Raw genomic sequence first — 25215 nt, forward strand, 5'->3', positions numbered from 1 at the left:
ACACTCCAGCTCCCACTCTTCACTCCTTCCAGACAGAACTCACTGTCAATTGTCAGTCACAGACTGTCAAATCTACCAAATCACATTCCACCTCACCTTCTAAGTCCTTCGAAAAAGACACATGGGCTGTGACCGACCCGATTATCTTCTATGCGCCCCAGAACTTAACACAGTGCTTGGCATACAGTAAGTGCTTAACCAATTCCACAATTATTAGCATTATTACTATTACACTTCAACTGATGAGAGAATAATAATCCTCACCTATGGATTATGTCATCTTACCAGCCACCTTTGTACTTGTGTGTATATCTGTTTATGTTTTCCTTTTATTCATTAATTTTTAGCAATTTAAGTCAGCAATTTAATCTTTTTTGGGCTTTTTTTAAAACTCTCTTCTTCCCATTGAATGTATTCAATTTCTGTCCATCTCTGTGCCCCCATTAGATTGTAAGCAACTCAAGGTCAGGAACTGTGCTTTTTACCATCAGCCAGTACTACTGCAGATATTGAAGACATTGGAGGTGCTCAATAAATGCTGCTGATGATGAGTAAGAAGAATTGGCATCCTTCACTGAATGTAAATTTGCATCCATTAACTAATTGGATGACGGCTCACTTTACCACTTGACCGGTTTATACCTGCCCTCTGAAACAATTAACAGTAATGGATTAATAACTTTCAAAACCCTGTCACACTGGGTAAACCTTCAGATAGTATTACTAATAACTTTACACTTGCAGGAATTATAACTTGTAAAAAATATTACAATTACAGTTTGAGTGAGCAAAACAGAGTTCATTAAAGAATAAAATGATCAGACACCTGGAGGCAAGGCCTTTTCAACAGGGTCATGTTTAGCAAAATGATCAAAGACTCCTTTAAAGAACATCACTGGGATCTTTTTTTATGGCTGTGTCTTGGACCTGATAATATCAAAAGCATTATATCCCTAAAGGTTGTTCCTATTGTTGATTCTTTCTTAATGAAAATAGCTATTTATCCTACAAAGATTAAAGGAATATAAAGAGACAACTTTTGGCAATGAATTAGTTTGACAAATAAATCAAACTTTTGACCCATACTCTCTAGATCCATTAGGATCCGCTATAACTGGATAAAAGCGAAAAAGATGACATTTTCTAGACTGAGTCACCTCAGCTTTTATCTGGATGGATGTAATCTGGAAAGCTGGTTTAATAGACCAAGAATGTGTTGGATAAAAGAAAGAGAATCACTGCAGTTCAGAAATGTTGGTACAATGTCAACAAATTAGCTATTATACCTTCAATTTCATTCAAAGTAAAATAAAATCATCACTTTGAGATATGAGATTAAACAAGAAATCCTCCACTCCTAATGAATGCATTTAAAATCCATTGTGTTTTATCGTGATTCCTATAACATTTTAACTTCTCTGTGCCTCAGCTCCCTCATCTGTAAAATGGGGATTAAGACTGCGAGCCCCACGTGGGAAAACCTGATTACCTTGTATCCCCCTGGCATTTAGAACAGTGCTTGGCACATAGTAAGCGCTTAACAAATACCATCATTATTATTATTACTATGCAAAAATCTTAGTATAAAGACAATAAAGCTGAAAGGGATGTGGAGGGAAGGTACAGGCAAGCACCAGCTATTTGGGTTTGTGCATGTAAATAGCTTTCTTTTCTTTGTGCCCCTTTCCTTTGCCACAATGTTAGAAAGATGCACTAAAATGAAATTAGAGAAACCACTAATTTCTTCCCTTCTGTTGCAGGAAAGAAAGAGTGGTCACAGCGGTTGGAAGTTTTCTGCCATGGACTTCAGAAGGAGGAAAATTCTCCCATTTGCTGGTGTTTTTTCGGTCCTATTAGGGCCGTGAGCCCCTTGTGCATTGTACACTGTTGGGGAGTGTGGCTGGAAGTAGGGCAGTGGTGGTGGGCTAACTGAATTCTGCAGTCAGCAAACTAGACTGTCCCTCCTTACCCCACACAATCAATCAATCAGTGGTCTTTCATCATCACCATCATCAATCGTATTTATTGAGCGCTTACTGTGTGCAGAGCACTGGACTAAGTGCTTGGGAAGTACAAGTTGGCAACATATAGAGACAGTCCCTACCCAACAGTGGGCTCTCAGTCTAAAAGGGGGAGACAGAGAACAAAACCAAACATACTAACAAAATAAAATAAATAGAATAGACATGTACAAGTAAAATAAATAGAGTAATAAATATGTACAAACATATATACATATATACAGGTGCTGTGGGGAAGGGAAGGAGGTAAGATGGGGGGATGGAGAGGGGGATGAGGGGGAGAGGAAGGAAGGGGCTCAGTCTGGGAAGGCCTCCTGGAGGAGGTGAGCTCTTAGTAGGGCCTTGAAGGGAGGAAGAGAGCTAGCTTGGCGGGTGGGCAGAGGGAGGGTATTCCAGGCCGGGGGGGGGGGGGGGGGGCATTTAATGCGTGCTTACTATGTGCAGAGTACTGTACAAAGCACTTGGGAGAGCACAATACAACAGAATGAGAGACATGTTCCCTGCCCACAGCGGGCTTCAGTCTAGTTCAACATACCTGAAAGGAATACATTGGAAAGCAGGAATAAGGGCAAGGTAGGTTGCTGCCTATGGAGTGATTTACTAGTCGATGAATGGAAAGAAAAGGGTTGAGGAAGGTTCCTATCCAACCCCCCAACCCCCAGTGTATCCTTAGTAGCTCTCCACAGGTGAACAGGAGCCATTGTTTCTTAGTAATCACTGGCAGACACACAAGGCTAGTTACCAAAACGAGAGTGGTTCTATTCAAAGAGAGGATTGGGGAAGGTTGTGACACTAAGTAAAGAATCCAAAAAAGGCCCAAGAACTGCAAGTAGGCAATGAAACCGCCTAGGAAGGTACCATCTTTATGTATACCCTGAGAGGAAAGGGCTAATGATTATACAAAGATATTTTCCGCCCCACACCCACCCATGGATGAAGCTACTCATGCACTACTCTACGAGGCATATAGAGCTCCGTGAAAGATTTAAACCTAGATATAAAGCCTTTTTTTGTAATTCAAAAATGAAATTATGCATTTTTCCAAGTGAAAAGAGCTTTGCTGGATTTTATTATTTCTACTGCTAGTTCATTCATTCATTCAATCGTATTTATTGAGCGCTTACTGTGTGCAGAGCACTGTACTAGGCGCTTGGGAAGTACAAGTTGGCAGCGTATAGAGATGGTCCAGTTCCGAGCATTTATGATGACAAGGTTAAAAGGATAGATTTTCTTATTTTCCTTGGAAGGAACAGGTGGTGATATAACCTGGTAATTACGGGATATCAGATTATAGACATTCAGGGCCATATTTCGAAATGTTGGCTTTCACTTTTGCATATAATTTTGGCAGTACAAGAGATATAGAATGATAATGAAATACTATTCCACAAGGAGATGAATATTAATCTTAGTATGCTGGACAAAATCCAGTTTGAATTATTCATTCTCTCCATCTAACATCTCCCACAACTACTAATTGAACAAAATATTCTTAATTTCTTGCCTTCTATAACTGTAACAGCTAAACATCTGCCATGCATCTCAAATTGATCCCATATGTAGATATATTTATTTATGTGGGTTTTTTTAAGGCCCTGTGATGATTTTACAAAATCTTTTACAATGTAAGATTATTGCTATAGTCTTGGAACAAAGATATTCACTTCAGCTTCTGAATGGAGTGCTCCATATGTAAGGATACCTACTAGCTCCACAATTCCATTTAAACCAAAGGCAGAAATGAATAATTTCAGTGACTTTTGAAAGTTTTAAGAAAATCGATGTACTGAAAATAGATTGTTCTAATTAGTCCAACAACTACTGTAATATAAGGCCTGCAAGCAATTAAAATAATGCTGAAGCCAAGTTGTAGGACTTGACAGGATTTTGAAGTAGTGTGGTCTAGTGGAAAGTGCGTGGTCCTGGGAATCAGAGTACTTGTGTTCTAATTCCAGTTCCGCCATTTGACTGCTGTGTGACCTTGGGCAAGTCACTTAACATCTCTGTGCCTCAATTTCCTTATCTGTAAAATGGGGATTAAATCCTTCTCCCTCCTCCTTCATGTGGGCTGGGGACATGTCCAACCTGATCTTCTTGCATTTACCCCAGAGTTGACTTGGTACAGTGCTTGGCATCTAGCACTTAACAAGTACAATAATTATTATTATAATCTTAGGAAGCAAAATCATGTTTCCTCTTTGGATACTCGGGCAGACTGATTCTAAAATTCTTTTTGGTATAACCAGATAAAAGAGCCTGTAGCGGAAAAGGGTGGGTGTTTGAGAAGCAGATGCTCCTTCATATCCATTCCCATATGGCTTCAATTTCTTCTGACTGGCTCTTGGCTTGCATGGACTTCCAGCCATTGTTAACATGGCCCATCACAATTTTCCCAGTGTATTACAGCGGGTCAGTCAGTCCCTGAACACACTAGAATTCTAATACAGAACACAAATATCAAGTCCTTGCCATATAAAGAGGAAAAAAACCATTCTGTGGTGGCTGTCAGATCAATCGGGTCATTTATTCATTTTCTTGAGCTCCAAAGTATTTCCTAGGATATGTGCCATTGGGAAGGAAGTCTTATAGTATCTATTACAAGTAATTTGAACCAATTCCCAGGTCTTTTAAGAAGCAGAGTTTCTGATTACCATTCCAGATGCAAAGATCAATACAATTAATGCTTTATTCATGCCAGTGGGTACTGAGAAGCAGTCAACTGTATGAAGTGATATTCCATACATGAAATTCAGTAGAACTTTGGTTTTCAGTGACGGATTAGTGCTTTACAGTACAACTTTCTAGCTTCAGTAACATTTCTATAGACTTGGCTTCTTTATATTCACAGTGGAATTTGACGGTAATGTTCTTTCTCCCTTTCTCCATTTAATATGTCTAAAGAACCTTAACCTCTTTTGGCAGAAATTATGAAAATCTGTGCCCAGTATTTTAATAGACATAAGCACTCTGTCTCTACAAATCTGAGACCGTTTTGTTTTTCTCCAGAGTGTCTAAATGCCTAGTTCAAATATTGAATAATATGCATAGTCTACAACCCATTCTAACTGTAAAATTTATTACTGCAGGCCACGTCCTTTTTTGTCAGGTACCAAATATCAGGCATCATATGGACATTTACCCAAAAAAGGCTTTTCTCATGTAGCAAACTTACCAGCTGAAGCCATAATTCTCTATTTCTGACTTGACATGCATTTCCATGGCAACTAATTGTGAGGTTGCTGATGAATGGAATTATTTACTTTCCTCTTACATAACTCTGTTCCTCAAAATATTTTAAAGTGCTACAGAAATCACAGTACTTCCATTTTAGAGTTGGAGACCCAGACCAGGAAAAATTAAAGTGACTCTTCTGAGGTCACATAGTACATTAGTAAGAAAAATGAGAATAGGACCCAGTTCTTCTGACTTCTAATCCCTTGCTGCTCCAACTATAATTTACCACCACATTACTTAATGAGACTACATCCTTCTCTCTGTTTCATGTCAAAGTGATTTTAAGGTAATCCAGAAAAACTCAAACGAATTGTGATAGAGAGGCTGAGTAGGAAGTAAGCAAATCCAGTCTATTTTTAATAGTGAATATATGAGAAAAGGATACAATTTTTCACACATTTAACATCTCCTGTTCTAGTTTAGGCTGTGTATCAGGATAATCAGGAAAAGGTGCAAAATCTGCTTTCATGTTAGCTTTTGACCGGTCTCGAAAACATCGCCTGGACTCACTCGCAGAGGCTTGGTCCCAGAAAGGCCAGAGTCTAAGTAACATATCCTTCCTCCCTGCTTTATACTGCTTCATCATGATAAAATACCACAATCATCCAATAACTTACCATTAGAGACACCACCCACTATATACTATCCTGCCTCTTCTTCATTTACTTTTGTTTCAGTCAATAATATTTATTGGGCACCCACTGTGTGCAAAGTACGGAATTAAGCTCTTAGGAGAGTTCAATACAATAGTTATGATACCTGTTGTTGAGGAGGTTACAGTTTAGAGTTAGAGGTCATGGGTTCTAATCCCGGCCCTGCCACTTCTCTGCTGTGTGACTTTGGGCAAGTCACTTAACTCCTCTGTGCCTCAGTTACCTCATCTGTAAAATGAGGATTAGGACTGTGAGCCCCAACTGGGACAACCTGATTACCTTGTATCTAGATATACCAGCACTAAGAACAGTGCTTGGCACATAGTAAGCACTTAAATACCACCATTTATTTTAATTTATTTTTTTTGGGGGGGAGACAGTAAAGCAACGTTGCTATCTGGTGTTTGGAGAAGGAGGGACTTTTGAGCTGGGGGAACATTACAAGTAAGGGGGGTGGAGGCTGGGGACTCTCAAGTGAAGAAGAGCTGGAATATTGCCTAGGAAGGAACAAAGACAGCAAGGTGGGAAATAGTGGAAGAAGAGAGCAGATGGTAAGGTGGGGCCAAGTGGTAGACAGCCTTGAAGCCATTTGTGCAGAGATTTTGTTTGAGACAGAGATCCGGGGAGCCTGTGAAGGGGAGGAGAGATGTAGCCTGAGCAATCCTTCAGGAAAATGATCCATGCAGCAGCATGTAGTGTAGACTAGATGGAGAAGAGCCTGGAAAATGGGAGACCAGCGAGGAGTCTAATGCAGTAATTTAAACAGGGCAAGACCAGAATTTGTACAGGGTGGTAGCAGTCTGGGTGGAGAAGAAGCGGGGGATCTGGGAAATGTTGAGCAGATAAACGAGGAGGATTTGGCAGTGGAATGGATGTGAAAGACAATTCTAAACAATAGTGAAGAATCGAGGATGACACCAAGCATGTGGGATTCTGGGCTGGGAAAGTGGTGGTGTTATTGACTGAGATGGGAAAGTCAAGCTGAAGGAGTGGGTTTACAGGGAAAGAAAAGGGATTCAGTTTTTGAAATATTAAGTTTTGGGTGCCTATAGGACATCTGAGTAGAAATGTGCTAGAGGAACAAGGAGATGCAGGATTGCAGGTCAGGTAAGAGATCAGGGCTAGGGAAACAGGGATGGTAGCTGAAGCCATGTGAGCAGATGAGCTCCCCCAAAAGTTGGGTGTACAGTGAGAAGATAGAGGACTTAGAACAAAAGCTGAGGGATGATTGTAGTAATAGGATAAGAGCCAAAAGAGGAGCCAGTGAACAAAACTGCAAAGGAGCAATCAGAGAAGTAGGAAAACAAGGATATCATCAGCAAAATTGAGGCCTGCTAGTCCTCTGAGGAGAAGGGAGTAACTCACGGAATCAAAAGCAGCAGTCAGATCAAGGAGGATCAGGACGCAGTATAGTCATCGCTCTAGAGGTCGTTAATGACCACGGAGAGACAGGTCTCAGTGGAGTTAAAGGGTGGAAATCAATCAATCAATCAATCAATCGTATTTATTGAGTGCTTACTGTGTGCAGAGCACTGTACTAAGCACTTGGGAAGTACAAGGAAAGCCAGACTACTGAGAGTCAAGAATAGACGTGGTGGAGGGAGAGGAAATTATGGCAGTGGGAAAAAATGGTCCCTTTTAAGAGTTTGGATAGGGATGGTAGGAGGGAGGTAGGGTGACATATGGGGTAGAGAGAGATCTTTTTTAAAGTGGGGGAGACTTGCCTTTGTGTCTGATGATCTTGTATCAACCCTAGTGCTTAGCACAGTTCTTGGACACACTAAGCACTAAAAAAAAAGCAACTGTATTCTTCTGTTCTCTCCCAAGCTCTTGGTGCAGTGCACTCCCTAGAAAACACTCAATAAATTCCTTTGATTGATTAAATGATTGAAGGCAAAAGGGAAGGTGCTTTAGTTAGCACAGGGTGCTGTGGTCATAGTTTTGGGGTGAGGTATAAACTTGGGGAGAACAGGAATTAATTGGGGCAGGCCTCCTGGAAGACTCATGATTGCAGACGGGCTTGGGAGAGTAGTGGTCTGGCAGATTTGGAGGGGGAAGGCGTAGACTGAGGCGAGAATGAAGCACAGTGAGTAGGCTACCTTGAGAGGAATGAAACGTGCAAGCTAGTAGACAGTAATCAATTAATCATATTTATTGAGCACTTACTGTATGCAGAGCACTGTACTAAGCACTTGGGAGGTACAATAAAACAATATAACAGAGTTGATAGGCACATTCCCAGCCCACAGTGAGCTTAAAGTCAAGTAGGAGAAGAAGATGGATAAGCAGGTTATTGAAAGCTTTAAAGCCAGTGGTTAGGAGTTTTGGCTTTTTGTGAAGAGGAATGGGCATCCAGAGGTCATTGAGGAGTCAGGAGACATGTGAATAACGAGACTGAGGAAAAATGATCCGGGCAGCAGAGTGCAGCACGGCTTAATGAGGGGAGAGATTGGAGGAATGGAGATCAATGAGGAAGCTGCTGCACCAGTCAAGCCGGGACTGGAAAAGTCCAGCATAGTGGCCATTTGAACAGAGAGGAAGGAGTGGATCTGGGAAGTGTGGTGGTAGAAAAACTGACGGGATTTAGTGACCAACTAAATGGACAGGTTGAAAGAGAGGGATGGATCAAGGATGAAGTCAAGGCTTCAAAGTAAGAAGGATGGTGGTGATGTCAATTGTGATGGGAAAGACGCATAGAGGAGAGGATTTGGAAGGGAAGATGAGGAGTTCAATTTTGGACATATTGAGCCTGAGCTGTTGGCAGCACATCAAGTAGAAATATGTCCTGGAGACAGGAAGGAATGTGAAATTGCAGAGAAAGTGAGAAGGCAGGGTTAGTGAGCTAGATTTGGGAGTCATCTGCATACAGGTTTTAATAGTTTTAATTTTAACTTGGCCATACTTAGAACACCAAGTCTCAACCTGATGGAAGGTAGCTAAGATATTCTAAGAAACAGCATGGTCTAGTGGAATGAGCACAGCTTGGGAGCCAGAGGACCTGGGTTCTAATCCTGGCCCTGCCACTTGCCAGCTGAGTGTCCTTGGGCAAATCATTTGACTTCTCTGCGCCTCAGCTTCCTCATCTGTAAGATAGGGGTTCAATACCTGTCTCCCTCATACTTAGACTGTGAACTACATGGGAAAGGGACTGTGTCCCCCCTAACTAACCTGCATCTACCCTACCACTTAGTACAGTGTTCAGTACTTAGTAAGAATTTAACATAGACCATGATTTTTATTATTATTAGTTCCCTTAATCAACAAGCACCAGTCTGGGCTCCATATTGGACTCTATTATTTATGACTGCTATTAAGCATTTATAATGACATATCTAGTAATAATACTGGTAGAAATTTATGCTTTACTGTCACTGGGACATTCTTTTCATGAAAAACAGGAGGATGCTAGCCAAGGTCTCTATGATGCTGTTATATATCAAAACACCCACAAGATTACTTGAAGGCCATTTTGCTGCCGATAAAATACTTAAATAACTCTCCAAAAGAGTAAATCTGAAAAATTATTTCAAAAACTGGATTGTAAAGTGATGGTAGCAACCAGTCTACATGTCCTATATGTTATTTTGTCTTTCATCTAGTGAAATCAAAATATCATTTGATTCCTTTCTATTCCAACTGTTGGGTAAATCCAACGTCCCCACGTCCCCTAAAGAGTACAATGCGATTTGAAAGGATCTAAAAATATCACAGGTTTACCTAGGATCACTTGTAATTGAACCATCTACCCTTCTAAGTGTCAAAATGTGATTCCCAATTTTTTAAGATCTGACAGCTGCAGCGAAGCTTTCCAGGCTTCCTCTTTGGTTGAAGAACTTTTTAAAATTTCCCTATCTCGGCAAACTAAGAAGCCCTAGTAAATACTGCAGTTGGGTACCCAGCAAACTGCTCACCATGTATTGTGGCTGGTAAAAACTCTCTGGCTGAGCAAATGTTTGAAATAGCTGGGACTGGGAGGCAGTGGAGCTCCTTGTTATGATTAAGCGAAAAACAATACACTCGCCCCTTCAAACGTAAGCCGGGATTGACCTTTCAGGGGATGAAGTGCTAAGACAACCTTCACTTCGGTTCGGGTGCTGCTATGAACGAGTCCAGACAGAAAAGACATTCATTCATTTGAGTGCCAGATCCCATGAGTGCAAGCTATAAACAGCAGAGCTAAGAAATGAGGAGGCTTTGATAACAAATGATTAAAAGAATGTTAGAGGCATAAAGGGCAAATTGGTAAAGCCGTGGTTAGAACACAGAACCAAGAGATTGTGATTCTAGTCCTAGCTCTAGCACTGAATTGTGAATTTGGGGCCATCGAACTTGGCCCAAAATCACCAACTTTGGAAAACTGATTTAACATTTTATGCCTCAGTCTTCATCCAGAAAAGACAATAATAGTACTAGTCAATAAAAGGACCATGACGATAAATCAGATTTACACACTATAATAGGCTCCTTAATAAACAGATGATATGCAAGTGAAAATATTTTCAATATTAAATGTAATCCACACCATTTGAATGAAAACTGTGAAAAACGTGATTTGGGTATAAGACTGAAACAACATGGAAGTTATGAAAATATGAATATAAACATTTTAGAAGACACTAAATCAGAGCATTGGACTAGCATGCTTCTCCACTCGTTGCAATCTGGAAGCTGCCCTTTTTAATGAGGCTACATTCATAAAACTTTCCAATGACCTTCTGGTAAAAACTAACTGGCTTTATTTTATCCTAATCCTCATCTCCTGAACTACCTTTAGCACTACTGACCATCACTTCCTACAAACGCTTATCCTCATTCCAGCCCAAACCTCATTTACTTTTCCACTATCTCCATCCGGATATCTGTCAGCACTATAAACTCAATAAGCTCAGCTTTCTCCAAACCCTCTCTTCTTCCTAACTTTCCAATAAGTGCAAACAATACCATCATCCTCCCTGATGCAGAAGCTCACAATCTTGGTGTCACCTTTGTCATTTATCTTTCACATTCAGTATTTCAAACTTCTGCAGAGTCTTTTTTTTTTTAATGGCGTTTAAGTGCTTACTATGTACCAGGCACTGTACAAGGTAATCAGATTGGACACAGGTCCAGGTCCCACATGGGACTCAAAGCTTTAATCCCCATTTTACACAGGCACAGAGAAGTTAAGTGACTTGCCCAGGGTCCCACAGGCGGGGCTGGGATTAGAACCCAGGTCATTCACTCAATCGTATTTATTGAACACTTACTGTGTGCAGAGCACTGTACTAATAAGCGCTTGGGAGAGTACAAAACAATAAACTCCCGCCCACAATGAGGTTACAGTCTATGGAGGGGGAAACAGGCAATAATATAAATTAATAAATGACAGCCATGTACATAAGTGCTGTGGGGCTGGGAGGTGGGGGAAGAACAAAAGAAGCCAGTCAGGGCAATGCAGAAGGGAGTGGGAGAAGAGGAAAGAGTGGCTTAATCAGAGAAAGCCTCTTGGAGGAGGTGTGCCTTCAATAAGGCTTTGAATAGGGGGGCGGAGGGGGAAACAGCCATTCTAACTCCCAGGCCTGTGCTCTAGCCACTTGGCCCTGCTGATTTTTATAATGATAATCATAATGACGGTGTTTATTAAGGGCTTACCGTGTGTCAAGCACTGGGGTAGATACAAGTTAATCAGGCTGGACAAAGTCCCTGTCCCACATGGGGCTCACAGTCTAAGTAGGAGGGAGGAGATTTTTAGACTGTGACCCCACTGCTGGGTAGGGACTGTCTCTATATGTTGCCAACTTGTACTTCCCAAGCGCTTAGTACAGTGCTCTGCACACAGTAAGCGCTCAATAAATACGATTGATGATGTTGATGATGATGATGATGAGATTCTCTTCTTATTGACCCTTTCCACTCCACTTCACTGCTACCACTCTTGTTCTAAGCCTTCATCCCTCCCCGGCTAGACTAATGTAACACTAGTTTCTCACGTCACTCCCCTCTTCAGCCTATCCTATCTACAGCTGCATGCATTATATTTTAAAAACACTATTGGCAACATAATATTTCCCTGCTGAAAAGTCCCCAGTGCTGATGAGAAGTCAAAGTGATATTGAGAATGGGCTAATGTCTTTTGGATCTACATGTTAGCTGAAATTCTTAATTCAAGAGCCTTGACGGTGAAGCACTTTGTTATTTGTTCTGGGCTTTTTCAGTTTATCTAGAAGGCAGTTTAACCTGGAAAAATAAGGCAACCTAAATCCAGTTTACATAAATAAAGTCTTAAGAGAGAATAAATCAAAACTTTTTGAACGGGTGAATTTACATTACCATCAACTTTCAAGCACTTCAAAAAAGTTACAACAGTAACCTAGTTAAATCACTTTATCAGTCAAATACTGGCACTGGGGGAAGAGTACTCCGCCCAGAATAGGAAGAAGAATCTGTTGTTATATTCAGAGCCAAACTGCCTCTACCCACTGTGACAAGCCAGAACTTCTGATGGCAGGACTTCAAGGGGTACAAGTTTCAGGAGGCTGGTCTTTCAGGGACTTTTAATATCCTATCTAATATCACTCTGGGATGGGGTTAGAGGAAAAAAAAAACTGATTTCATAGCCTGTATGGGACTAGTGGAAAGAGTGTGGGTTTGGGAGCCAAAGAACCTGGATTTTAATCCCAGCTCTGCCATATGCCCACTGGGTGACTTTTGTCACAATTTCTCTATACCTCAGTTTCCTCCCTCCTAATCAGATGGTAAACTCCATGTGGAACAAAGATTGGATCCAATCAGGTCATTTTGTCTCTACCCCAGTGCTTAGTACAGTCCTTGGCACAAAATAAGCACTTAACCAATACCATGATTATTACTATTATTACAATCTAGAAGAAGAGACAGACACATATAAATTTCAGATAGGCGTGAGTAACAGAGCACCTAACATATGTACACAAAATATTACAGAGGTGGAACTTAAGCACTTAGGTTGGTGTGGAAGGACTGAAGTGGCAGTTAGGGGATATAATGTGGAGAGATTAGGAAATTATCGAGGGAAGCTCTCCTGGAAGAGATGTAATTTCAGAAGGGCTTTGAGGATGCGGGGGGGGGCGGGAAGGGATGGGGGACTGTTGTCCGGCAGATAACAAGGATGGGAGGGAGATCCAGCGAGTCGGGGGGGGAGGCCATGACCAGGAGGTTGGCAGGAGAGAGAAAAGAATGAGGCACTTGAGTAGGTTAGTTTGAGAGGATAGAGTGTAGTGGTTAATAAAGAGACAGGGAGCCCTTGGGTGCTTTAAAGCCAATGGTCAGAAGTTTCTGATTGATGCTAATAGAAACGGACAACCACCGGAGGTTTCTGAAGAATGGGGAGCCATATGTCGAGTGACATTTTAGAAAAATCATCCAGACAGCAGCTTGAGATACAGACCGAAGAGGAGAGCCACTGGAGGCAAGCAGATCAGTGAGGAGGCTGATGCGGTAGCCTAGCCAGGATATTTTAATCACCTGAAGGATACTTATACGGAGAGGAAAGGGTGGATCCTGGAAATGTTATGGAGGAAGAACTAACAATAGACTGTACACTTTAAGCTTCTTGTGGGCAGGGAACTTGTCTGCTAACTCTGTTGTATTGTACTCTACCAAGCACTTACTACATGGCTTTGTGCATAGTAAGAGCTCAATAAATACCATTAGTTGATTGAGTAGCTACAGAGTGAGTAGGGGTGACAAGAGAGGGAGGAATCAGAGACAATGGCAAGATCATGGGCTTGTTACACAGCAAGAACCGTGGTGTGATGTGAAAGCTAGGAGGAGGAAAGGATGTAGGAGGGAAGATGAGTAGTTCAGTTTTGGACAAACTGGGCTTAAAATGCCAGCAAGTTATCCATGTAGCAATGTTTTGGAAGCAGCAGTGAATGTGAGACTGCAGAGAAAGAGAGAGGTCAGGATTAGCGAGTTATATTTGGGAGTTATGGCCATAGAGGTAACGATAATAATAATAATAATAATAATCATGGTATTTGTTAAGCACTTACTACGTGCCAGGCGCTGTACTAAGCGCTGGGGTGGATACACTCAAATCTCTGCATGTGGGACATAATCTCTGTCCCACATGGGGCTCACGATCTCAATCCCCATTTTACAGATTAGGTAACTGAGGCACAGAGAAGTGCCTCACGACCTTCTGACTCCCAAGCCTGTGCTCTATCCACTATGCCATGCCATGGCATTGGATGAGTTTCCCAAAACAGAGAGTGTAAATGGAAGAGAACGGGTCTCAGAATGGAGCCTGGAGGGGCACCAACAGTTTGGGGTGGGAGGCAGAGAAAGAGCCAGCAAAAGAGGCTGAAAAGGATTAAATAATAGAGAACTGTCATAGAACATGACCCAGAACCCATGTCATGGTCATGGGTTCTAATCCTGGCTCTGCCACTTGTCTGCTGTGTGACCTTGGAGAAGTCACTTCACTTCTCTGGGCCTCAGTTACCTCATCTGGAAAATGGGGATTAAGACTGTGAGCCCTACATGGGACAACCTGACTACCCTGTATCTACCCCAGCACTTAGAACAGTCCTTGGCACATAGTAAGCGCTGAACAACTACCATAATTATTATTACCAATAATAATTAATAACTGTCATAGAGACCAAGATTAGGTAGTGTTTCCAGGAGAAGGGAGTGGTCCGGGATCAAAGGCAGCTGCAAGGTCAAAGAATATCAGGCCAAACCAGAATCTGTTAGATTTGGAAATTTGAGCCCCCTCCTTCCTCTCCCCCTCCTCATGCCCCCGCGCCTTACCTCCTTCCCCTCCCCACAGCACCTGTATATATGTATATATGTTTGTACGTATTTATTACTCTACTGATTTAATTTGTACATATTTATTCTATTTATTTTATTTTGTTAATATGTTTTTTGTTGTCTGTCTCCCCCTTCTAGACTGTGAGCCCGCTGTTGGGTAGGGACCATCTCTATATGTTGCCAACTTGTACTTCCCAAGCGCTTAGTACAGTGCTCTGCACACAGTAAGCGCTCAATAAATACGATTGAATGAATGAATGAATGAATGATGGGCTTTCCTTCATTCTCTTTCTCCCCTTCTCCTCACCATGTCCTCTCTACCTCCATGCCTCTTCTCATTATCTCTCACTTCTCCCTCCCTTTCCATCTGCTTCTCCCTCACTCCCCACCTGCCCCATTCCTCTTTTCCACCCTACTCTCATAACTGAGGTATATGTTATGCACCTGTTTTGGGCCAGGCACTGTACTAAGCACTGGGATAGATAATAATAACAATAATAATAATAATAATGGCATTTGTTAAGCGCTTACTATGTGTAGAGCACTGCTCTAAGTGCTGGGGGGAATACAAGGTGATCAGGTTGTCCCACGTGGGGCTCACAGTCTTCATCCCCATTTTCCAGATGAGGGAACTGAGGCTCAGAGAAGTGAAGGGACTGTGAGCCCGCTGTTGGGTAGGGACCGTCTCTATATGTTGCCAACTTGTACTTCCCAAGCGTTTAGTCCAGTGCTCTGCACACCGTAAGCGCTCAATAAATACGACTGAATGAATGAATGCAGTGACTTGCCCAAGGTCACACAGCAGACAGGTGGCAGAGCCAGGATTCGAACCCCTGACTTCTGGCTCCAAAGCCCGGACTCTTTCAATCAATCAATCAATCGTATTTATTGAGCACTTACTGTGTGCAGAGCACTGTACTAAGTGCTTGGGAAGTACAAGTTGGCAACATATAGAGACGGTCCCTGACACAGTCCCTATCCCACATGGGCTCACAGTCTAATTAGGAGGGAGAACGGGTATTGAATCCCCATTTACAGATGAGGAAACAGAGGAATAGAGAAGTTAAGTGACTTACCCAAGGTCACACAGCAGGCAAATGGCAGAGCCTAGATTAGAATCCAAGTCCTCTAACTCCCCAATCCACGCTCCTTCCCCTGGGCTCATTATTCCATCTCCCTGCTTCCCCTCTCCTTTCTTCCTTTCTCCTATCCTTCTCCTCTCCCATTCCCTTTCCAAAAGGAAGTTGAGAGGCTAAGCTGGCTCCTAGCACCATTTTGGGTTGCGTCTCACAGTTGGAGACGCAAAAACTCACCCAACCAGTGATTTGGAAGAGAAAGGTCAGATCCTGCCTCTCTCCTTTCCCCACCCCACAAACTAAATAATCAGTCAATCAATGGAATTTACAGAGTGCTTACTGTATACTGAGCACTGTCCTCTTGATCAAAACCAGATGACTACAGACACAATGAGTGCAATTGTCAGTCACTGAAAATAATAAGCATCCTCTCAAATGCTTCACGTGCGTCTCTGAAGTAGACTGTAAATAATAACGGCCCAGCACTAAGTGCTTGGGGAAAATTCAATATATGCCCATTGGTAACCAATAAAAATAAACATGGAAAAAGACAAATTGGCACAGACTCAAATTCTCTGCCTTTCAAGAAATGAATTTTGCTTTTATTCTGTAGTTATATGGTTTCTACTGCTATGGTACATCAAGGCACCCATACGGACTAAAAGTTTACCCAAATATCTGAATGTAATGATTTATTAATACCATTTACTCTTGCTTCACTTTTTTGGACAATTATGATTCATTAAAATCCACCTATAAACCTCCAAAATAACATAAACTTGGAATTTAAGTAAAAATGCTGAGTAATCCCTTCTTAATTTTAGGGTAGGAAATCATAGCATATTGGGAAAACCTCAATAGTCACATGAAAATATTTTCTATTTCAGCTGCCCTAGACAACATAAACTATACATAATTTTATATAATAAAAATTAACATTAATACTTAGAAAAACAAGAACATAATAGCTTCAACAATAATAAGGACATATTAAATGTACTCATTTAAATTTACCTCATCCCCTTTCAATACTTCAGTGCCATTGAATTCACGCGTCTGATTTGCCTTTTCAGCTAGCTCCCTCTCCAAATTGGACAATTTTTCTTTTGCTTCCTGAAGCTCTTCTGCTTTGGCTTCTTTTTTACGAGAAATTATGGATGCCTGCAAATTTATTAAATGTTCATTCAAAATGTATCCAGTAAAAACCCCATGAAATATCCATGAAAAAATAGGGCATAATTCTAATATTAAAATCTTGGCAAAACGACATTCAGATTATAACAGAAAAACACTCACAGTCCAGCAAAATAAAGCAAAATTTACATGAGATTTTGCATTTTCTTCAACTGACTTATCTTGTCAGATGAGTTTTTGGTCAAATTGGCATAGGGCAGACGTATTTTTTGAAAGAATCTTTACAATGGATATTGAATTGCATGAAACCTAATCTTTCACATCAAGCCAACATTTACGAGGCTCAATCAGGGCAGATGCGAATAATGTCTTTTGAGCCAGGAACCACTAGACCTGCCCCTCAAACCATTCTAAGAACTCTGATATTCACATATTTACTTCTGGACAGATAGGCCGGGCCTGAACTCAGAAGACCTGAAGACAATCCAGAGCCCAAGAGCAGTAGGAAGAGCAACAAATCATCACCAATACCCCCAGGGTAACTACTACCAATTAAAAAGACTTCCAGGATAATCAGGTTCACACTGGGATGCTATCCCATGGCCAAAAAAAGCCCTGAACTGCGTAATAGTAATCAGTCAGTCATCACTGGTATTTACTGAGCTCTTATTATGTGTAGAGCACGTACTAAGCTCTTGGGAGAATACAACAGAATTGGCAGACATGTTCCCTGCCCATAACGAGCTTACGTAATAGTAATAGCCTTTGTTAGGGCTTACTATACACCAAACACTGCACTAAATGCTAGGATATATACATGGTAATCAACTGTATGATTTTCAGCCAACTCTCAGTAAATTATAATTTCAAATTAGGGTTAAAATTTTTGAAGAACGCTGGTTTCTGCCTTACAGATTTGACCATTTTCAGCAACAGGATCATCTCTCAGTCTAAAATGGCCTAAATTGCCAATCTATATTCTTGAATTTTTTTTAGTGGCATTTGTTAAGCACTTACTATGTGCCACGCACTGTACTAAGCGCTGGGGTAGAAACAAGCAAATCAAGTTGGACGTAGTCCATGACTCACATGGAGCTCACAGCCTCAATTGCCATTTTACAGATGAGGTAATTTAGGCACAGAGAATTTAAATGACTCACCCAAGGCCACACAACGGACATGTGGTGTAGCTGGGATTAGAACTCAGGTCCTTTATCTGATCTGACTTTATATCTACTCCAATGCTTAGCTCATAGTAAGTGCTTAATAAATACCAGAATTATAATTAATTCTTTCAAAAAACATACATTTTATTTCGTTGGTTTTTTTTTTAAACATTTAAAAGCAAAAATCAGTTACGATGCTTTTTGGAGAACGCTTCCACGAAACTTGGTATCGGACATGAATTTTTGTGGGGCTTCCCCAAAATCTTCAAAAGACACTAGGGTAAAATATTTGCAAAAACTGTTTCACTGAAATGATACAAATATTGCTTTGAACAAATTTACCTGCAGTAAGTCTGCCCTCATGTAAATGTTTTTAAAAATTTTTGTTTGCATCCCCAATGTTTCATTTGACAATGAAGTACAGTATAGTATAATAATGACTAAGCCCTCATTTTCTCTTTTCCCACTCCCTTTTGCATCACCCTAATTTGCTCCCTTTATTCATCTCTCCCTCAACCCCACAACCCTTAGGTACGTATCCGTCACTTATTTATTTATATAAATGCCAGTCTCCCCTTCTAGACTTTAAGCTTGTTGTGGGCAGGGATTTTGTTTCCCAAGTGCTTAGTACAGTGTTCTGCATATAGTAAGTGCTCAATAAATATAACTGATTGATAGTCATGACAACAGATGCCATAATAATTCAAAAGGTTGCTTTTACTTTGGAGAATCAGAGATTGGATTTAAGACTGAGTTAATCCATTGAACTGGTTCCAAATATTGTTTGCTTAATGGGTGACTTTCTTTGAAACTGTAATACCTCCCTATTTCATTGTTGTGCTTAAAATAAATAGAATTTTAACACCAACTTCATCATTATTTATACATTCAATCTAAAAACTTCAAAACTTAAAAAGTTTTTTTTTATTAATTCAATTTTATACATACTTTTACCTTTAAGCCTCATGACAAATGAAATGAAACTTTATATCCACAGATATAATCAGGGCAAAAATTCTACTGTTTTATTTGGAAGACGCTGTGGAAACTAGGCATCACCAGATGATAGATTATAATAGTAGATTATGTTTCATATTGAACACCCTTTTTGTATTTTTTTGTTCTGATCTATAATCTGGAGATTAAGCCTGACAAAAGAAGGACTGTTCTCTGTTTCCTCCTCCCTTTAAAACTGTAGATAACACATTCCAAACTTTAGCTATGGTAGGCTTAAAGGCTAGGTACAATAGACCGTTGTTCTTCTTACCTGTTGTCGGTACAGTGAAAGTTTCCCTTCCATTGGCTCATTTCTCATCATTTTCTTTTCAATCAGATGATTAATCTGTGTGTTGACCTCATTTATCTGAAAAGGTCAGGAAGTGCAGAAAATGAATACCCTAACTTTCTGGGTTCAGTCAGGACAAACCAATCTTTGATAGCCCTATTGTGTGTGACTCAGTTAGAGGAATTCTTCTCTTAAAGACAATACTAGTACTGTATAATACTAGGGAGAATTACCCTCTAGAAGGTGCTATCTCTTTAATAAAATTGGGAATGGTTGAGAGTTCTCTCTCCCTCAGTAAATGGTATTTATGGAGTGTTTATGGAGTGAATACTGTGCTAAGCACTTGGGAGACCCCCGGCCCCCATCCTCCCCCGGGCCTGGAATGCCCTCCCTCCGCACATCCGCCAAGCTAGCTCTTTTCCTCCCTTCAAAGCCCTACTGAGAGCTCACCTCCTTCAGGAGGCCTTCCCAGACTGAGCCCCCTTTTTCCTCTCCCCCTCCCCACAGCACCTGTATATATATTTGTACAGATGTATTACTCTATTTATTTTACTTGTATATATTTACTATTTATTTTGTCCATGATGTGCTTCTAGCTTTACTTCTATTTATTCTGATGACTTGACACCTGACCACATGTTTCGTTTTGTTGTCTGTCTCCCCCTTCTAGACTGTGAGCCCGTTGTTGGGTAGGGACCGTCTCTATATATTGCCAACCTGCACTTCCCAAGTGCTTAGTACAGAGCTCTGCACACAGTAAGCGCTCAATAAATATGATTGAATGAATGAATGAATGAATGGAAGACTACAATCCAACAGAGTTTGTAGACAGATTCCTTGCCCACAATGAGTTTACAGTCAATCTCTCTCTCTCCACCTGCCTTCCTCCAAGACAGTGATAAACTTAACAGCCTCTATTTTGTATCTGAGGGATAAATATAAAGGCTAGGACTGTTAACTCCTCTGCCCTAGCTTAGTTACAATATAGCAATATACAGTATGAATAAATTATATCTCCAAATTTTATCATGAAGTTTCATTTGATTATTATTTTGGCATTTATTAATCACTTACTGTGTGTCAAGCCCTGTGTTAAGAGCTGGGGTGGGTACAAGGTTGTCAAATCAGATATGCTTTCTGTCCAGTGGGGGAATACTGTATTGTACTTCTTTCAGGCAATAATTCTAAACAAGGGATCCTTGTTGTAATGAAATATAAAACAATCCCTTAAAAATGAATCTTGCAATTTATGAAGTTCACTTAAATTGTTTATGAGGCTTTCCCAGACTGAGCCCCTTCCTTCCTCTCCCCATCGCCCCCCTCTCCATCCCCCCCATCTTACCTCCTTCCCTTCCCCACAGCACCTGTATATATTATTTATTACTCTATTTATTTATTTATTTATTCTACTTGTACATATCTATTCTATTTATTTTATTTTGTTAGTATGTTTGGTTTTGTTCTCTGTCTCCCCCTTTTAGACTGTGAGCCCACTGTTGGGTAGGGACTGTCTCTAGATGTTGCCAATTTGTACTTCCCAAGCGCTTAGTACAGTGCTCTGCACACAGTAAGCGCTCAATAAATACGATTGATGATGATGATGGGCTGGATCTGTATACCTGTGCCAGGGACCGGTGCATTTATTTTAAAACTTACCATTTGCAGTCTATTTGATTTACTAAGAATAGTCCTTCCTAGCTTAAAGTGGTTTTAGCTATGAGAATGTAAATTAGATGATCTCCAAAGAACTTGGTGGTGGGAGGGGCAGAGCGAAGAGGACTGCTCCACGATTTTCCCTACTGCGGCTGCAACTACCATGACACAGTCTTCTAGCTTCTAAGCTTGTTGTGGGCAGGGACTGTGTCTGTTCTGTTGTACTCTCCCAAGCGTATAGTACAGTGCCGTGCACCCAGTAAGCGCTCAATAAACACAACTGACTGACTCCACTGACGGCAGTCCTTACAACTTTAGTCCTGGTGGCAGTGGTGGTACTATGAAGTTGGGAGAAAGAACGAGAAAAGTGGCCTCCATCTCACTGCTGTTTCCTCATTTTGGCCACTGGCCCTGATCGATCAATCAATCAATCAATCGTATTTATTGAGCGCTTACTGTGTGCAGAGCACTGTACTAAGCGCTTGGGAAGTACAAGTTGGCAACATATAGAGACAGTCCCTACCCAACAATGGGCTCACAGTCTAAAAGCCCTGATCTGCTCTGGGAGCTGCTGTTGCCACTTGGCCCTCCAGCTTGGCTTAGTGGCAAGAGCACACACTTGGGAGTCAGAGGTCGTGGGTGCTAATCCCGCTCTGCCACTTGTCAGCTGGGTGACCTTGGGCAAGTCACTTAATTTCTCTGTGCCTCAGTGACCTCATCTGTCAAACGGGGATGAAGACTGTGAGCCCCACCTGGGACAACCTGATTACCTGGTATCTCCCCCAGTGCTTAGAACAGTGCTTGGCACACAGTAAGCGCTTAACAAATACCAACATTATTATTATCATTATTACCCAGGAGCTGTTCACCAGCAACTAAAATCCTCTGTTGTGGGGGGGAGTGGGATGGGGGCAGATTCTGCTAGTGGCTGCTGCAACCCTTTCCAGGGGGAACAGTGAGGAAAGAGTAACTCCATCCAGCTCTCCTGGACAAAAAACTTCTTTGGATTAACTGCTTGTGCGCACCCGTGTGTGGGTGTATGTGTGAGTTCACATGTATGCTCATGTGTGTGCACATGTGTTTGCTTATAGGTGTGTGTACAACAGTTGCTTTGCCTATATCTCTGTTTCTTTCTGTACCTTTTTCCTGCCTTTTCTCATGCTCTAATTTCAGTTTAGCCTTGCCCCCAGGACGTTTTATCCCTTACCCCTTACCATTTTGAGCTCTAAAAAATATGGTCACTTTCAACTAAAGCCCTGAATAGGTTAATAATGGTGGTATTTGTTAAGCGCTTACTATATGCCGAGCACTGTTCTAAGCCCTGGGGTAGATACAAGATCACTGAGTTAGAGGCAGTCCCGGTCCCACGTAGGGGTCACAGTCTTAATCCCCCTTTTACCGATGAGGGAACTGAGGCACAGAGAAGTTAAGTGACTTTCCAAAGCTGCACAATGGACAAGTGATGGAGCCAGAATTAGAACCCAGGTCCTTCTGACTCCCGGGCCTGTGCTCTATCCAATAGGCCACGTTGTGTACATTTTTCAGCCTTGTTTGTCCCCAAAACAGTCTTTCTGTTTATCCAGGGCTAAGTCGGCAAGTGGAAGAGCCAGGGATGATGAGTCGGGAAAAGAGTGAAAGAGGGAGAGGAAAAGAAACCTCAAGGAACTTACTTAGCCCTGGTACAGAGGTGTGACCGCACGCTTGGGCTAAAATCTGTCTGGATTGCAGGTTAAAAGTTTCCAGAGTTGTCACCCATTGGAAAATCTAGAGCACATGTGGAGAAGCAGCATGGCTCAGTGGAAAGAGCACGGGCTTTGGAGTCAAAGGCTCAAATCCCAGCTCCATCAGTTGTCATTCATTCACTCATTTAATTGTATTTATTGAGCATTTACTGTGTGCAGAGCACTGTACTAAGCGCTTGGGAAGTACAAATTGGCAACATATAGAGACGGTCCCGACCCAACAATGGGCTCACAGTCTACGAGGGGGAGACAGACAACAAAACAAAACATGTGGACAGGTGTCAAGTCATCAGAATAAATAGAAATAAAGCTAGATGCACATCATTAACAAAATTAATAGAATAGTAAATATGTACAAGTAAAATACAGTAATAAATCTGTAACAATAATAATAATAATAATAACAATGGTATTTGTTAAGCACTTACTATGTGCAAAGCACTGTTCTAAGTGCTGGGGAGGTTACAAGGTGATCAGGTTGCCCCACGGGGGGCTTACAGTTTTAATCCCCATTGCACAGATGAGGTAACTGAGGCCCAGAGAAGTGAAGTGACTTGCCCCAATTCACACAGCTGACAGTTGGCGGAGCCAGGATTTGAACCCATGACCTCTGACTCCAAAGCCCATGCTCTTTCCACTGAGCCACACTGCAAACATATATACAGGTGCTGTGGGGAGGGCAAAGAGGTAGGGCAGGGGGGATGGGGAGGGGGAGAGGAAAAAGGGGGCTCAGTCTGGGAAGGCCTCCTGGAGGAGGTGAGCTCTCAGTAGGGCTTTGAAGGGGGGAAGAGAGTCAGCTTGGCAGATGTGTGGAGAGAGGGCATTCCAGGACAGGGGGAGGGCTTGGGCCAGGGGTCGATGGCGGGACAGGTGAGAACGAGGCACAGTGAGGAGGTTAGTGGCAGAGGAGCGGAGGGTGCGGGCTGGGCTGGAGAAGGAGAAAAGGGAGGTGAGGTAGGAGGGGGTGAGGTGATGGACAGCCTTAAAGCCGAGAATGAGGAGTTTTTGCTTGATGCTTAGGTGGACTGGTAGCCATTGGAGATTTTAGAAGAGGGGAGTAACATGTCCAGAGCGTTTCTGCACAAAGATGATCCGGGCAGCAGCGTGAAGTATTGACTGAAGTGGGGAGAGACAGGAGGATGGGAGATCAGAGAGGAGGCTGATGAAGTAATCCAGTCGGGATAGGATGAGGGATTGAAGCAGCAAGGTAATGGTTTGGATGGAGAGGAAAGGGTGGACCTTGGCAATGTTGCAGAGGTGAGACCGGCAGGTTTTGGTGACGGATTGGATGTGAGGGGTGAATGAGAGAGCGGAGTCGAGGATGACACCAAGGTTGCGGGCTTGTGAGACGGGAAGGACGGTAGTGCCGTTTACAGTGATGGGAAAGTCAGGGAGAGGGCAGAGTTTGGGAGGGAAGATAAGGAGTTCAGTGTTGGACATACTGAGTTTTGGATGGTGGGCAGACATCCAGATGGAGACGTCCTGAAGGCAGGAGGAGACCCGAGCCTGAAGGGAGGGAGAGAGAGCAGGGGCAGAGATGTAGATTTGGGTGTCATCAGCGTAGAGATGATAGTTGAAGCCGTGGGAGTGAATGAGTTCACCAAGGGAATGAGTGTAGACAGAGAACAGAAGGGGTCCAAGAACTGACCCTTGAGGAACCCCTACAGTATCGGGATGGGAGGGGGAGGAGAAGCCTGCAAAGGAGACTGAGAATGAACGACCACAGAGATAATAGGAGAACCAGGAGAGGACGGAGTCTGTGAAGCCAAGGTTGGATAGCGTGTTGAGGAGAAGGGGGTGGTCCACAGTGTCGAAGGCAGCTGAGAGGTCGAGGAGGATTAGGATGGAGTAGGAATCATTGGATTTGGCAAGAAGGAGGTCACTGGTGACCTTTGAGAGGGCAGTTTTGGTGGAGTGTAGGGGACAGAAACCAGATTGGAAGGGGTCAAGGAGAGAGTTGGCGTTGAGGAATTCGAGGCAGCGGGTGTAGACGACTTGTTCTAGGAGTTTGGAAAGGAATGGTAGGAGGGAGATAGGGCGATAACTAGAAGGAGAGGTGGAGTCAAGAGAGGGGTTTTTAAGGATGGGGGAGACGTGGGCATGTTTGAAGGCAGAGGGGAAGGAACCAGTGGAGAGTGAGCTGTTGAAGATGGAAGTTAAAGAGGGGAGGAGGGAAGGGGTGAGAGATTTCATAAGATGAGAGGGAATGGGGTCAGAAGCACAGGTGGCTGGAGCAGCACTTGAGAGGAGGGAGGAGATCTCACCTGAGGATACTGCTGGGAAAGATGGGAGAGTAGTGGAGAGGGTTGAGAGCAGGGGAGTTGGAGAAGGGGTAGGAGTGACTTTGGGGAGCTCAGACCTGATGGAGTTAATTTTACTAATGAATTAGGAGGCCAGATCGTTGGGGGTGAGGGATGGAGGAGGGGGAGGAACAGGGGGCCTGAGAAGGGAGTTAAATGTATGGAAGAGCTGA

The 25215-nt window shown here is 42.3% G+C and overlaps 1 protein-coding gene across 2 annotated transcripts in view; it reads right to left on the minus strand.

Moving 5' to 3' along the window:
- IFT81 (intraflagellar transport 81) overlaps positions 1–25215 on the minus strand; it is a 102660-nt gene that overhangs the window by 49904 nt on the left and 27541 nt on the right. For both annotated transcript variants that reach the window (XM_038763245.1, XM_038763244.1), the window contains exons 10-11: positions 19330–19425; positions 16777–16923 (exon numbers count right to left, since the gene is read on the minus strand). In XM_038763245.1, coding sequence (XP_038619173.1) covers positions 16777–16923; positions 19330–19425 — 243 coding nt within the window. The remainder of the gene's footprint in view (positions 1–16776; positions 16924–19329; positions 19426–25215) is intronic.

This window comes from Tachyglossus aculeatus, chromosome 21 (genome assembly GCF_015852505.1).
Source record: "Tachyglossus aculeatus isolate mTacAcu1 chromosome 21, mTacAcu1.pri, whole genome shotgun sequence".
Taxonomy (NCBI): Eukaryota; Metazoa; Chordata; class Mammalia; order Monotremata; family Tachyglossidae; genus Tachyglossus; species Tachyglossus aculeatus.